Source organism: Panthera pardus, unplaced genomic scaffold (genome assembly GCF_024362965.1).
Source record: "Panthera pardus isolate Hobbes unplaced genomic scaffold, ASM2436296v1 HiC_scaffold_27, whole genome shotgun sequence".
Taxonomy (NCBI): Eukaryota; Metazoa; Chordata; class Mammalia; order Carnivora; family Felidae; genus Panthera; species Panthera pardus.
The window spans coordinates 119,878,987-119,893,972 of record NW_026526843.1 but is presented as its reverse complement, the minus strand read 5'-3'; the positions used below and the strand labels follow the sequence as shown (position 1 = coordinate 119,893,972).

The following is a 14,986-nucleotide window of genomic DNA, read 5'->3' as shown; positions in this document are numbered from 1 at the left end:
CATTCGCTTGCTTCTAAGTTTGGCGAGCGGTGTTCCTCTGCAGTTACCCCATCGTGTCCATTTAAGACTAAATGGATGACGGTGGTGGTGTAGATAACATCACGCAGTTAATTTACTTAAGACGTTGAGTTCGGGGAAAGAAGGCCTCATTACCATCTCGATCTATTGCTTTTACAAACAACTTCATTTTCCAGGCATGGGCTGTGTAGACCACAAAAACACTCCCCCCGGCCCCCCCTTCTTCCTCATTGTTCTTGATTTGCTTGGTGAAGTCTCTCCCTTCTGGGCCAGCTCTGGACCCGTGGTGCCCGTGGGCACATAGTCACGTCCTCTCTTCTGGTTCAGGATTCGATAACAGACCTGATTTTTGCATAAAGGTGGAAGGAAACGTCCACAGGGATCAGCCCAGAAGACGTGGAACCAACCACAGACTCATCTGCAGTAATGTTTTTTGTTTTTTATTAAAATTTTTTAAATGTTTTTATTTATTTTTGAGAGAGAGAGAGTATGAGTGTAAGAGACCCAGAGAGAGAGGGAGACACAGAATCCGAAGCAGGCTCCAGGCTCCGAGCTGTCAGCGTAGAGCCCGATGCCGGGCTAGAACCCACGAGCCGCGAGATTACGGCCTGAGCCGAAGTCGGACGCTTAACCGACTGAGCCACCCAGGTGCTCCTGCAAGAATGGTTTTGAACACATAATGTGGAAAAGTGTGTTTCTCCTGTCTTTTTAATAACATCGCGTGCAATGTGGTTGAGCACGTAATTCGGTAGTCCACCTCCTTCTTTCGTAGTGACTTAATTTTTTAAGCTTTCCCTCGGTTCTCAATAGCAGGTGTATTTTTTCCCTCCTGTGTCTTAATTTTACAGAACTCTTATTTTCTTAGAGTGAGTTCTTTTTACACTGGTGTTTCTTATTGTTGCGTGAAACTATTTATCACACACTTTCTATTCTGCACGTAGCTTTCCTAGCAGATGAAGGGGCACGCTAGAATTATTTTTCATTTTCTGAAGTGATCAAAAGAAAATACTGACACATTTACTTCAGTTATTCTCTTGTAGTTTAAAAAAATTTTATTGTGTTTATTTTTGAGAGACATTGAGAGAGAGAGTGAGTGAGGGAGGGGCAGAGAGAGAGGGAGACACTGAGCCTGAAGCAGGCTCCAGGCTCTGAGGTGTCAGCACAGAGCCCGATGCGGAGCTCGAACTCATGAACCGCGAGATCACGACCTGAGCCGAAGTCGGATGCCTAACCGACTGAGCTACCCAGGCGCCTCTGTAGTTTTTAAAATTCACATGTTTCATTGAGTGCCAGCCTTTGGATTTTTGTGCCTGACATCTTGCTAGTAATAAGTAACATTGTTCCCAGTCTTTAACAATAGTTCCTTAACGTTCTCAAACACCCACCAGAGGGGAGAGAATTGTTGACCTTGAATCCTGTATGCCTCTCACCCAGATTCAGTGGGCATCAAACCTTTGCCACCTGATTTGAGGGTTTGTTTTTTTTTTTTTGGCTTTATTTATTTATTTTTTTTATTATGAAATTTATTGTCAAATTGGTTTCCATACAGCACCCAGTGCTCAACCTGATTTGAGTTTTTACCTCTCCCACATTTTTGTTTCTTACATTATTTATTTTTTATTTTTTCAAACTTTTTTTTAAGTTTATTTATTTTGAGACAGACAGAGCAAGTGGGGGAGGAGTAGAGAGAAGGAGAGAGAGAATCCCAAGCAGGCTCTGCTCTGTCAGCACAGAGCTTGACTTGGGGCTTGAGCTCATGAACGGTGAGATCCTGATCTGAGCCAAAACCAAGAGTCAGACGCTCAACTGACTGAGCCACCCAGGCGCCACTGTTTGGTACATTTTAAAGTAATTACTCACCATGCTATCTCTAATGGAGAATGATTTAAAAAAATAACATCAATACTTTATCACATTTTTTTTGATGTTTATTTTTGAGAGAGAGAGATAGAGAGCAGGTGAGGGGCAGAGGGAGAGGGAGACACAGAATCCGAAGCAGGCTTCAGGCTCCGAGCTGTCAGCACAGAGCCCGATGCAGGGCTTGAACCCATGAGCTGTGAGATCATGACCTGAGCCGAAGTCCCACGCTCAACCGACTGAACCTCCCAGGCACCCCAATGCCCTGAGGATATTTGCCATCCACTGCTTTGCTCATCGGTGAAGTGAAAATTATTCCTACTCCTTAGGATTGTTGGTAAGAATGGATGGATCTGCTAATTGGAAAGTACATACTTAGGACAGTTCCAGGCACATAGTAAGCACTGAGCATACATATGTTGCTTCTGACTTTATCATCCCTGCCATCAGTATCACCATCATTACCACTATGACCATCCATTGTCATCACCTTCATCACCATCACCACCATTATCATCATCACCTTGACCATCATGACCACCATGATCACCAAGATCACCACCATCACCATCACCACCATGACCACCATCACTATGACCACCATCATCATCACCTTGACCATCATCACTGTGACCATCGTCACCACCTTGACCATCATGACCACCATGATTGCCGAGATCACCACCATGACCATCATCACTATGACTGTCATCATCACCATGACCATCATCATCACCTTGACCATCATCACTGTGACCATCATCATTATCACCTTGACCATCATCACTATGACCGTCATCATCACCTTGACCATCATCATCACCTTGACCATCATCACTGTGACCATCATCATCACCTTGACCATCATCACTGTGACCATCATCATCATCACCTTGACCATCATCATCATCACCTTGACCATCATCACTATGACCGTCATCATCACCTTGACCATCATCACTGTGACCATCATCACCTTGACCATCATCACTGTGACCATCATCACTATGACCGTCATCATCACCTTGACCATCATCACTGTGACCGTCATCACTGTGACCATCATCATCATCACCATGACCATCATCACTATGACCGTCATCATCACCTTGACCATCGTCATCACCTTGACCATCATCACTGTGACCATCATCATCATCACCTTGACCATCATCACTGTGACCATCATCATCATCACCTTGACCATCATCATCACCTTGACCATCATCACTATGACCGTCATCATCACCTTGACCGTCATCACTGTGACCATCATCATCACCTTGACCGTCATCACTATGACCATCATCATCACCCTGACCATCATCACTATGACTGTCATCATCACCTTGACCATCATCATCACCATGACCATCATCATCACTATGATCACCATGATCGCCGAGATCACCACCACGACCATCACTGCCATGACCATCACCACCATGACCATCATCACTATGACAGTCATCATCACCATCACCATCATCATCAATATCCTCACCATCATCATCACCGTCATCACCATCACAACCATCTCCATCACCACCATTACTGTGGACTGAATTGTGTCTCTCCAGAATTCATATGTTGAAACTTTAACCCCCCGAAGTGACTGCGTTTGGATATACTGCTTTTAGGAGGTACTTGAGGTTAAATGAGGTCAGGAGAGTGAGATCCTAGTATGATAGGATTGATGGCTGCCTCCTCACCGTGTCCTCACACGGTAGAAAGAGATGTCTTGTGTCTGTCCCCCTCCTTATAAGGACACCAGTTACTGAGTTAGTCTATCTTCATCCAATATTACCTCGTCTTAACTTGATTCCATCAGCAAGATCCTATTTCCAAATAAGATCACATCCACAGGCTCTGGGGTTTAGGACTTTTGGGGGGAGACCGTTCACCTCCATATAGGTGTCATGACGAGCGATTCGAGGTGCGCTTTGCAGAGTCGTGTTTTTCTTCCGTTAACACGCCCACGGCAGTGGAAGTGATAGCCGTGCGCAAACGGAGAACCTCGGGTGTCCCCTTGCCTTCTCTCCAAGAGCCGAGTGAGCTGAGAGACACGAGACCAGGTGCATAGACAATTCACAGCCTGCACCGGCGGTGTCTGCGTAACATCCAGGGCTGTCTGTCTGTCTTTACCTACTTACTGAGGTCCGAAGCTCTCTGTTGCAATTTACGCCTCTCTGTGCAACCAAGAAGCACCAGACGCTTTTGCCAGAGGCTCTTCCTCTAGAGAGGCGTCCGCCTACCCCAGGCCACTTAGAAATTCCCTCTGTGCCCCTTACGCTAGGACAGAGCCAGAAAGATACTCCCCTTTCCAAGTGGAAGTGGAGACGCTGTACCTAATGTATATATAATGCGGCCACCTGTGCATTTAGGAGCTCAGAGCCCGATTGCCAGCTGGCTTCAGGCAGCCTTGGGAGCCCGTAAGTTGGCAAGGTGGGCAGAGGTGTTCTGGAGATGGGCTCAGGGTCTCACGTGTCAGAGTCTTAGTGGGCGAGGGGTCGTCAGCCATCCCGCGAGACCACGTGGGAGTCAGTATGACCATCTTCTGGACCTCCAAACTTGGGTTTTCAGAGGTTTTCTGTTCCCTGCCTTCAGTTGGCTTATGTTCCCTTAGACGACACACCGTGTCCCGTAGAACGTGTGGGTCCAGCCCGCACGTGCTTCAGAAGGAAGGTTCTGCGTGTGAGTGGCCGGCTTGGGGAGTGCGTGCCTTTCCCACGGCTGCCATAACAAAGCACCGTGACCGGGGGGCCTCGGATGATGACATTCTGCGGTTCCCTCACTTGCAGCCCACGGTCCTCTGCGTGGGGCTAGAAGCTACATTTTTGGCAAGTCTCACCTCCTCTGTGGAGAAAATCCTTCCCAAAGCCCCCCCCTTGCTGCATTTCAACCCCAAATATCCCAGGGTCCCTTAACCTCAGGATTTCTAGAAGCCACTGGGGAGACTAACGTGACCTTGAACCCACAGACACCTTGAAAACGCGTCAGATCTTTTCGGGAACAGGTGGAAAGTTCACAGCACTTCCTCCCCGAGGACAGAAGTACTTTGTTGCTGGGGGCTCTTGATGGGACCCCCAAGACAGGAAGTTATGAACAAATTCTTGCATTTGTTTTCCGTATCATTTCCTAGGAAAACCAGTACTGTGGCTTTTTTGCGTTTCGAGTAATAATGGTGAAGCGACAGCCAACGGCGGGTGGTGGTCAAACCGAGCATGTATTTTTGCTTGTATCGGGGTAGATGAGTGTTGGTAAGGGAACCAATCCTGGTCCACAATGCCAGTATCTCTGTCCAGCGCGGTGTGTCTGCGGGATGGGGAGGGACATGGCTGTGCTGGCCGAAGCCATTGTCACGCGCGGTCCTCCTGAGACGCACGCATTCGCCGAGCCCAGCTAACTCTTCTGTGCGTGCTGTTCTCTGTCCCCAGGACGTGGACGCTTTGTGGCACGCCCGAGTACCTGGCCCCCGAAGTCATCCAGAGCAAGGGCCACGGGAGAGCTGTGGACTGGTGGGCGCTTGGCATCCTGATATTTGAGATGCATTCGGGGTGAGTAGGGCTCCCGTGGAGAAAAAGGAAGTCCACTTGCTGACGGGGTACCTCCCTTTCCTGCTTCTAGAACCGTGCTCTCCGCTGGCAAATACCTGTGCCAGTTTCCCAGTCGGTGCCACCATGGCCACGGGGACCCACAGGTAAGTGCGCTTTCGTAAGAGCAAAAGCGCCCACCACAAGCACCGGCCGTTGGGACCTCTACCCTGTGTCTAAGTGTTCCTGCCTCCCGTGAATATAATATTCAGTCTTCCGCTTGGACCCTTTTGGAGCAGTGGACAGAGCTAAGCAATTACAGCACGTTTCGGATGAAAGTAAATAAATCCGCATGGAGTTCAGGACGTTATGAAGGAGCAGTGAGCCAGTAAGCAGAGAGCGTGCCCATGGTCGCTTTGCGTGAGGTTTGCAAAGTCACCCTGTCCCGTCGTCCGGATGCCAGAGGCGTTTCACGTGTTATCAAGGCATCGTCATGGTGAAAAACTCCAGTCTGGCTTAGGATGCTGTTTTACCAGAAGCATAAAGCAAGCATCCCATGCTTAGCAACTGTGGACGTGGGGACTCCTCCTGGTCCCATGGAGGAAGAGCTCTTGTCTGATGGTGCGGACGTCGGGCGTCCGGTGTGTCAGGTGCCAGGAGACTGGCCGGGGGCTCCTGGATGTGCGGGCCTCGCTCCCTGTCCTTTGTCCTCTGTCTTTAGCTTCCTTGTTTCCTTCTGGGGAGGTCAGCAGACGCTTGGCCAAACCTGGACCCCATTCCACATCTGATATCCCTGTAGGGCAAGACCAGAGATTTTTGCCTGGAAACCTTCCCCTTCGGTTTGAAAAAAAATGATGGAAACGGGTGTATTTCTGCACGGAGGGTGTGGCCAGCGTGGAATCTGTGAAAGCCTGAATTTCTTTGTGTGTCTATTGATTATCTCAGTATTTAGCAACTGTTTACCTATATATTTATCATGTTTTAGCTATCATGTGTCTGTCGTCTGTGATCACCTCTCTACCAGTCTGTCTATGCATTCTGTGTATCTATCCTGTTTGTGTATCTAATCCACTTGTCTCTATATACCTGTCTGTCTGTCTATCCATCCATCCATCTATCCAGCTCTCCATCTATATTTATCTATCTCTGTATCTATCATCTATCAACGTGTCTATCTGCCTACCTATCTGTCTTTCTGCCTATCTACCTACCTACCTGTCTATGTATCTATCCGATCTTTCTGTCCATCTGTCTGTTTACCTGTCTATCATCTGTGTATGTATCTATCTATCCATCTATCTCTCCCATCTCTCCGTCCATCCATCCACCCATCCATCCATCCATCCATCCATTACCCATCACCTATCTGTCATCTATCTGGTCTTCTGTATTTTCCATTAACTCTTTGCTCAGATGTCTCTAGCAAATCACACAGAAACAAATTTCTTAATAGACACCCAGCCTGTGAAGTGCCAGGCAGACCAGAAGGTTAATATGAATCACACACAGGGTTCATCCATCAAGAAGATAAAACGGTTGTGAATATTTATACGTCCAAATTCATCAGATTCCCCTCAGACGGCCTGCAGCATATATCCCTTCCTTCATATTATTGACCGCTAGAGGTCACCATTGCTTAACAATAAATGAACCTTGGCGTCCAGGGCTTTAATAGACGAGGTTACGAGCAAGGTTTTCTTTGTATTACTAGGTACGTTCTGTTAGGATACATTCTACTTACAGAATATAATAATGGGAAATATTGTTAGTAAGTACAGTTTTGGAACATATTGTTAGACTATAAGGAAACTATTGGAATTAAATAGAATAAAATAAAATTAGATTATAATAGGACATGTTCGAATGAATATATTAGGATAATTATGTAAATAATTATTGGGATGATTAAAATACTATTAGGATATATATAATCCATTCAAACATTAGAAAACACTGTATTAGAATATTAGAAAATGGAATGTTTCTCTTTTTAATGGAATATCATCGATTTCTAATATATTTCTAATATAATATTAGGAGTAGAATAGAAAATAGTGCAGGTACCTGTGCGTTTACACTAACGTATTTCTGTTTTACACATCTCCAGTTGGAGTGAGTCTGGGTTTTCTGGAGGGATTTCTTTTACTTTTCTTTTTTTTTAAATATTTATTTATTTATTTATTTTGCTTATTTAATTTTGAGAGACAGAGAGAGACAGAGCATGAACAGGGGAGGGGCAGAGAGAGAGGGGAGACATAGAATCGGAAGCAGGCTCCAGGCTCTGAGCTGTCAGCACAGAGCCCCACGCGGGGCTCGAACTCACAAACCGCGAGATCATGACCTGAGTCGAAGTCGGACGCTGAAGCCACTGAGCCCCCCAGGCGCCCCTGGAGGGATTTCTTGACAGTGATGACTGTCTATGCCGCAAGCCTGGCTGATCCCTCCTGGGCATTCTTTGGCTCCTGCAGTTGTACGAGACTCTGCCCTCACCTGGACCCGTTCTGAATTTCCTCCTTGCCCCCTCCAGCTGCTCCCTGTGTTGGCCAGGGGACATTTCCCTGGCAGGAGCTGGAGTTGTCCCCCACACACACCAACGAGGCCACCATTGCTGGAGTTGGATGGGGAAAACAAAAACAAAAACGTATCCACATTCAGCTCTGCCGTTAGAAAAAAAAGGCCATCGCAAAACTCCTCAAAGACGCTTCAGGAACCCTAGGGTTCCCTGGGACCCCGTATTGAGAATCGTGGCCAGCCGGCTTCACCGAGTGCCCCTCAGACTCTTTCTTACCCTACACTCGGCCCCTCACCCCCTCGCACAGCCCAGCTCGTTGTCTTTGCCCCTTTTTCTACAGGATGCACGTTTTACGTTTTCTACGCAAGTCCCAGGTCTTTGAGGAAAAGCAGCGAAAAGAATGGTGAACGGGTCGCACCTGCCCTTTCTGTTTTCTCTGCAGAAAAGTTCTTTCTTCTTGACAAACTCTTCCCTCGAACCCATGTCCCCCAGGCTCGCCCCCCGTGTGGTTTTCTAAGAGGGTGATGGGGAACGTGACGGCACGATGTCGTGCCTCTTTCTGGACGATCCATTCTACTGGAAGGTGTAGGTGGCTGGGTCGGATCTGGAAAAGGCATCATGTAGCGATGATCTTCTTTTTCCGCTTGTTAAACTCCTGCTGACATAGCTTCCCGGTGACGCGGTCCTGTAATGCCTGCTTCCTGAGAACACTTTGTTTCACGCCGTCCGTAACGGTCGTTAGGTACGTATGACACATTTTCTCCTGGTGTCGGACGAGCGCGTTTCCCCGATGAAATCATACGGCCCGGTGTCCTCAGATGGGCTCGCCACCCAAGAACGGACGACGACGACTCTCCCAACCCTGGTTACACAAAGCATCTGGCAGATGAGGGAAGGTTGACTCGGGAGCTGTTAACTTGATAGGCGTAGTCGGATGGTGAGGACCGGCTGAGAATCTGCGTGCGTGTAGACCTTTCCTCCCGAGCCTGGTCTGGCCGGGTTCGCAGTACGAGGCAGCTCGTAGCTCTGGAAGCAACGGTGGTCGGAAGAGTTGGAGTCACCAAACCCTAATCACCGGCCGCTCCGAGACACGGCGCTTGTCTGCACGACGCTGAGTCTCTGTTTATGGATCTGGAACGTCACTTCAGAAAAAAAACACGATTTCATGCCTGCATCACCCACGGCCACACGTTCACCTTTATGCAGCGTTTTCCACGTCTCCTTCTCACCTGCCTCCTCTCCCTCAACGTGCCCATTAATTTCCTTTTTTTGTACGTTCCGTTCTGTTCTTTGTTTTTTCCATTTTCCACTTCTCTGTAATATACGTGCAGAGGTAATGGGTCTATTCTGTGTATCAGTAGCTGGCAAGACAGATGGCTAAAACCATGGTGGCTTCGGATAGGAATTTATCGTTTTTCCGTTCTGGAGACCCGAAGGTTGAGATCCAGGCACGGGCAGGGCTGCTGAGATCCAGCAGGCTCCAGGGGACGGTCCTTCCTGCCTCTTCCAGCTTCTGGAGCTCCAGGCGTCCCTGGGCTCGTGGCCGTGTCCCTCCCGTCTCTGCCTCCCCCTTCACGCGGCTTCTCCTCTGTGTCCTTGTGTCTCTTTTGTCTCTTACAAGGACATCTGCCATTGGATTCAGGGCCATCCTCAATCAGGATCGGCTCATCTCATATCCTTCACTTACCCACATTTTCAAAGAGTCTCCAAATAAGCTCCTATTCACAGATTGGCAGGGTAAGAAGGTGAAAAAAATTGAAAAAAATAAAAACAACTGTACTCTTTTGTTTTCTGTCATTTGTTTTTATTTTTTTCAATTTTTTTTTTTTAATGTTTATTTTTGACCGAGAGAGAGAGAGAGAGAGAGAAACCATGAGTGAGGGAGGGATAGAGAGAGGGAGACACAGAATCAGAATCAGGCTCCAGGCTCTGAGCTGTCAGCCCAGGGCCCGACACGGGGCTCGAACCCACGAACCGCGAGATCATGACTTGAGCCAAAGTTGGGCGCTCAACCAACTGAGTCACCCAGGCACCTCTCTGTTGTTTTTTTTTAATGTCAGAAATTAATTTGGAGTATTGAAAGTTGCCATCTTCCATCAGGATACCATTTGCAAGTTGCATTTTATAAGTTATTTTCACTGCGTGTTTCACTTAATTAGAAGTTCCACTTCTAAAGAATCCAATTAACGGTTATACTTTTGAGTTGAGGGTATTACCCTTGGGAAGGAACTATGAGCCCATATCCAAAGTACAGCCTGTGCCTCGGGGCATGTAGGTAGGGATATGGGATTTATTTCTTGATTCACTTCTGGATTTTCTTGGATTTTTTTTCCTCCTTGCGGTTTTAACTATATTTCTTACTTGTTTCAGATTTTTTTTCTATTTCAAGATATTAGAGAAGATACATATGTTGCTTTCTCTTTTTATAAATTAAAGAAGGTTTTTTATGTTTATTTTTGAGAGAGAGACAGAGAGATAGAGTGTGAGCAGGGGAGGGCCAGAGAGAGAGGGAGACACAGAATCCGAACCAGGCTCCAGGCTCCGAGCTTTCAGCACAGAGCCCGACGTGGGGCTCGAACCCACGAACCATGAGCTCGTGACCTGAGCCGCAGTCAGACAGACGCTCAACCAACTGAGCCACCCAGGCACCCTGTGATGGGGTGACATTTTTAATGCCAGAGACCGACCCCCACAGGCGATCACGTGCTCTAATGGTCATTGCCTTGTCTACGCTGGCCATTCCTCTGCTGCATTCTTTTCCTCCTGGAACCAGCCGTGCTCCGTGTGTCCCAAGATTCTGGCGTCCCCAGCGTGCAAGAAAGGAGTCCATGTGCAACAAATTGTGCCCTGCATGTGTGTTGAGTGGAAATCGTTAGGAAGCAGGATTTTTTCCGTGCTTGCTCTCTGCTAAAAATAGATGTTTATTTTTCTTACAGGTTTCCTCCGTTTTTTGATGACAACCCATTTGGCATTTATCAAAAAATTCTCGCGGGCAAAATAGATTTCCCCAGACATTTGGATTTCAGTGTAAAGTAAGTAAACCGTTTTCCCTCCTCATGGTGGGGGTGGTGGGGGCGTGTTGATTTAGAAAGGACATCAGATTTCCCAGACACGGCATCTGCCCAGCAGGATAGCATCTTGCATTATGAATGTGTCGTGACAGAACTCTTTGGGTCATTCTCTTTTCCCCTGGAAGGGAAAACGTTGTCATTATTTTCATATAATGATGCTTCCCCTTTTCACGACTCTTGGCCAGATTTTATGGCTTTTGAAAGAAATGACATTTACAAGTAGCCAGTGAAGGCATTTGTTAATTGCATTTACTAAGAGAGCCCTTCGGGTATTTGACGAGAAGGGTCCCCCCTCCCTGTCCGCCCCCCCCCCCCCCCGGCCTCCTCCTTTAGCTAGTTTTACGGTTGGCAGAAACATGGCTGGCTTTAGCAACGTTTCTTTTTTTCTCCAGCTTCAATTATTTTCCTTCCTAAATTCTTTCTTTCACGCTGAAATTTAGACTGATGGACATCTGCTGCAAGAACTTTTCTGTGGGTTCAGTGTTAGTAACTTTGGGAATGCATTTCATGAAATCTGTGGCAGGAGGGTGCGGAAAACTAAGTTTTTAAAAACACAAGAATGATTTCTTTTTAAATTTATTTTTCACGTTTATTTATTTTTGAGAGACAGAGACAGACAGAGCGTGAGCAGGGGAGGGGCAGAGAGAGGGAGAGACACGGAATCCGAAGGAGGTTCCAGGCTCCGAGCTGTCAGCACAGAGCCCGACATGGGGCTCGAACCCATGAACCGTGAGATCGTGACCTGAGCCGAAGTCGGACGCTCAATCAACTGAGCCTCCCAGGCGCCCCTCCAGGCAGGCTTTAAAAGACTAGCAAGAAGAGGAGGTTCCATTTAAAAGTAACCATCCAGAAGGGGGACACACTGTGCCGTGAATACTAAGACACTGAGATGCCAGGACAGATACAGCACGCAAAAAGGTTTCTTTTCTCTCGAAAGAAATGAAAAATATTGTATAGAATTTCCGTCCCATGGTCCAACCAGGGACCCTGGGACCCTGGACCATTACATAGATCACCACGGGTCTTGGGATCTCAGCCTTCCCAGCTGGTCATGGAGCCCTGGGCGCGGTGTGAGTCTGGCTATGTGCTCCTGAGCCCGGGACATAAGGCACATCAGGAAAGCTTAGTCACTGAAAGCTGCGTCATGGAGTTTTTGAATCTGGGCTGTGGGTCTTTCGATTGGCCTGGGGGGTTTCGATATCTATTGTTTTGCATGTTATATTAAAAGGCTCATTTTCTGCACAACGATTTTTTTTAATGTTTTTAATGTTTTCTTTATTTTTTTTCATAATTTAAATCCAAGCTAGTTAACATAGAGTAATAGTGATTTCAGGAATAGAATTTGGCGATTCATCACTTAACGACACTCAGTGCTCGCCCCAGTAAGTGTCCTCCTTAAGGCCCATCATCCATTTAGCCCATCCCCCACCTACCTCCCCTCCAGCAGCCCTCAGTTTGTTCTCTGTATTTAAGAGTCTCTTATGGTTTGCCTCCCTCTCTCTTTTTATCTTAATTTTCCTTCCCTTCCCCATGTTCATCTGTTGAGTTTCTCAAATTCCACATGTAAGTGAAATCTTATGATACTTGTCTTTCTCTGACTAATTTTGCTTAGCATAATTCCCTCCAGTTCCATCCATGTAGTGGCAAATGGCAAGATTTCATTCTTTTTGATGGCCGAGTAATACTCCAGTGTGTGTGTGTGTGTGTGTTTGTGTGTGTGTGTGTGTGTGTGTGTGTGTATACACCACATCTTTTTTTTTTTTTTAATTTTTTTAATGTTTATTTATTTTTGAGAGAGACAGAGACAGAATGCGAGTGGGTTGGGGCAGAGAGAAAGGGAGGTACCGAATCCGAAGCAGGCTTCAGGCTCCGAGCTGTCAGCACAGAGCCCGACGCGGGGCTCGAACTCACGAGTGGTGAGATCACGACCTGAGCCGAAGTCGGACGCTCAACAGACTGAGCCACCCAGGCGCCCCCCACATCTTCTTTATCCATTCATCCATCGATGGACATTTGGGCTCTTTCCATACTCTGGCTATTGTCGATAGTGCTGCTGTAAACACTGGGGGCATGTGTCCCTTCAAAACGGCACGCCTGTATCCCTTGGATAAATGCCTAGTAGTGCAATTGCTGGGTCGTAGGGTCGTTCTATTTTTAGTTTTTTGAGGAACCTCCATTCTGCTTTCCAGAGCGGCCGCACCAGTTTGCATTCTCACCAGCAGCCTGCACAATGATTTCATCCACGTTTCCTCAGCCCTGTGATCTCTGTGTAGCCCACCCAGCTTTGCATACGTTACTTAGAAACTGATAATCGGTTAAGAAACAAGGGCTAGAAAAGGTTGAGGCCAAAGGAAAGTTGATCCTGTCTCCAAATGCCGACCGTGTGGCTGTGGCCATCCTGTGCTTGCCCGGTTCCATATCAAGATGTGTATACTTTCTGTCTCTTTCCCCCCAATAGGGACCTCATTAAGAAACTGCTGGTCGTTGACAGAACGAGACGGCTCGGAAACATGAAGGTCAGTGTTTGTTTTCGTACGTATCACCACTCTTTGCCCCTGTCACTTCTCACCACACGTCCCTGTGTATGGAAACAAAGGCACGGTATTGATGTTTGATGATTGGACAGATTTCAAATCTGGGTGTCTGGGTGTGCCCCGTCCGGCTGGGTCTACACCCCATCCCATTTCTCTCCCAACGAGGAAATGACTCAACCGTGATCTCGCAGCTCTCGGTATTTTGCTGGTTTGTTTCTGCTTTTCGAATAGCTTTACTGACCGACAAGTCACATAATGTATGACCAACCGATTGAAAGTGGACAGTCCGGTAGCTTTTAATACTTCTACAGCGTTATGCAGCCGTCACCACAGTCAATGTTAAAGAAATTTCCTTCATCTCAGAAAGAAACCCCATACCCTTCTGCTGTCGTTACGCTATCCTTCTGTCCCTCTTGCCCTGAGTAACCACTAATCTACTTTTGTCTCTGTGGATTCCCCCATTCTGGGCTTTCCTGTAAATGAATCACACCATCAGTGACCTTTTGTGTCTGGCTTCTCTCCCTGAGCATCATGTTCTCAGGGCCCATCCGTGGGGTAGCAGGTGCTTTATTCCGTTTTATGACTGAGTCATACCCTGGTCATGGATGGACCCCGTTGTGTTTCCCTATTCGCCTGTTGATGGACATTTGGGTTGTTTGCACCTTTGGGCTGTTGTGAATGGCGAGATAAACATGGGTTTGCACATTTGCGTGCGAATTAATCATTTGAGGTGGACATCGTGTATGATTTTCACACGCTTTTCATGTGGAGGGCAATGTATTTAAGGGATTGTTGCATAAAGGGTATGGTATCTTCTATGCATGTTGTGGTTGTGTTATGGGATCTCCGAGCCTAAGTCCGTGAACATCTTCTTAGCTATTTCTAGTTCTGGACGTCCACGGAGGAGCTTAAACTTGGGCCAGTGCATTGGCCTTGTCTGCTCTAATCTTGGAGGACACAGACCCGTGTGTGAGGCTCGGTCTCCAGCGAGCTCTCAGGACGCTCTGTGTATGTGGGTGTATTTGTGTCACTGTGCCTGCTGCAACAAAGGACCAGAAGTTTGAGATCCAGGCGGGGCAGGACCACTCAGATCCGGGCAGAGCAGGGCTGGGCCCCCTCCTGAGGCTCCAAGGAAGGGTCCTTCCTGCTTCTTCCAGCTTCTGGGGCTCCAGGCGTCCCTGGGCTTCTGGCCACGCCCCTCCCATCTCTGCCTCTGCCTTCACTTGGCTTTTCCTCTGTGTCCGTGTCTCTCCTCTTCTGTCTCTTATAAGGACACCTGTCACTGGATTTCGGGCCACCCTGATGACCTCGTCTTAACTTGTTTACATCTGCAAAGACCCTATTTCCACACACTTACACTGACAGGTACCAGGGCTAGGACTTCGATGTATCCCTTTTGTGTAGGGCACAATTCAACCCATAACAGTGGTCTCATTTGTCCTTCACATCATTCACGGACAC

General features: G+C 47.5%; 1 protein-coding gene across 2 annotated transcripts in view; it reads left to right on the top strand.

Moving 5' to 3' along the window:
• PRKX (protein kinase cAMP-dependent X-linked catalytic subunit) overlaps window positions 1-14,986 on the top strand; it is a 72,095-nt gene that overhangs the window by 44,339 nt on the left and 12,770 nt on the right. For both annotated transcript variants that reach the window (XM_053891884.1, XM_053891883.1), the window contains exons 4-6: window positions 5,313-5,432; window positions 10,857-10,952; window positions 13,450-13,507. In XM_053891884.1, the coding sequence (XP_053747859.1) occupies window positions 5,313-5,432; window positions 10,857-10,952; window positions 13,450-13,507 (274 nt within the window). The remainder of the gene's footprint in view (window positions 1-5,312; window positions 5,433-10,856; window positions 10,953-13,449; window positions 13,508-14,986) is intronic.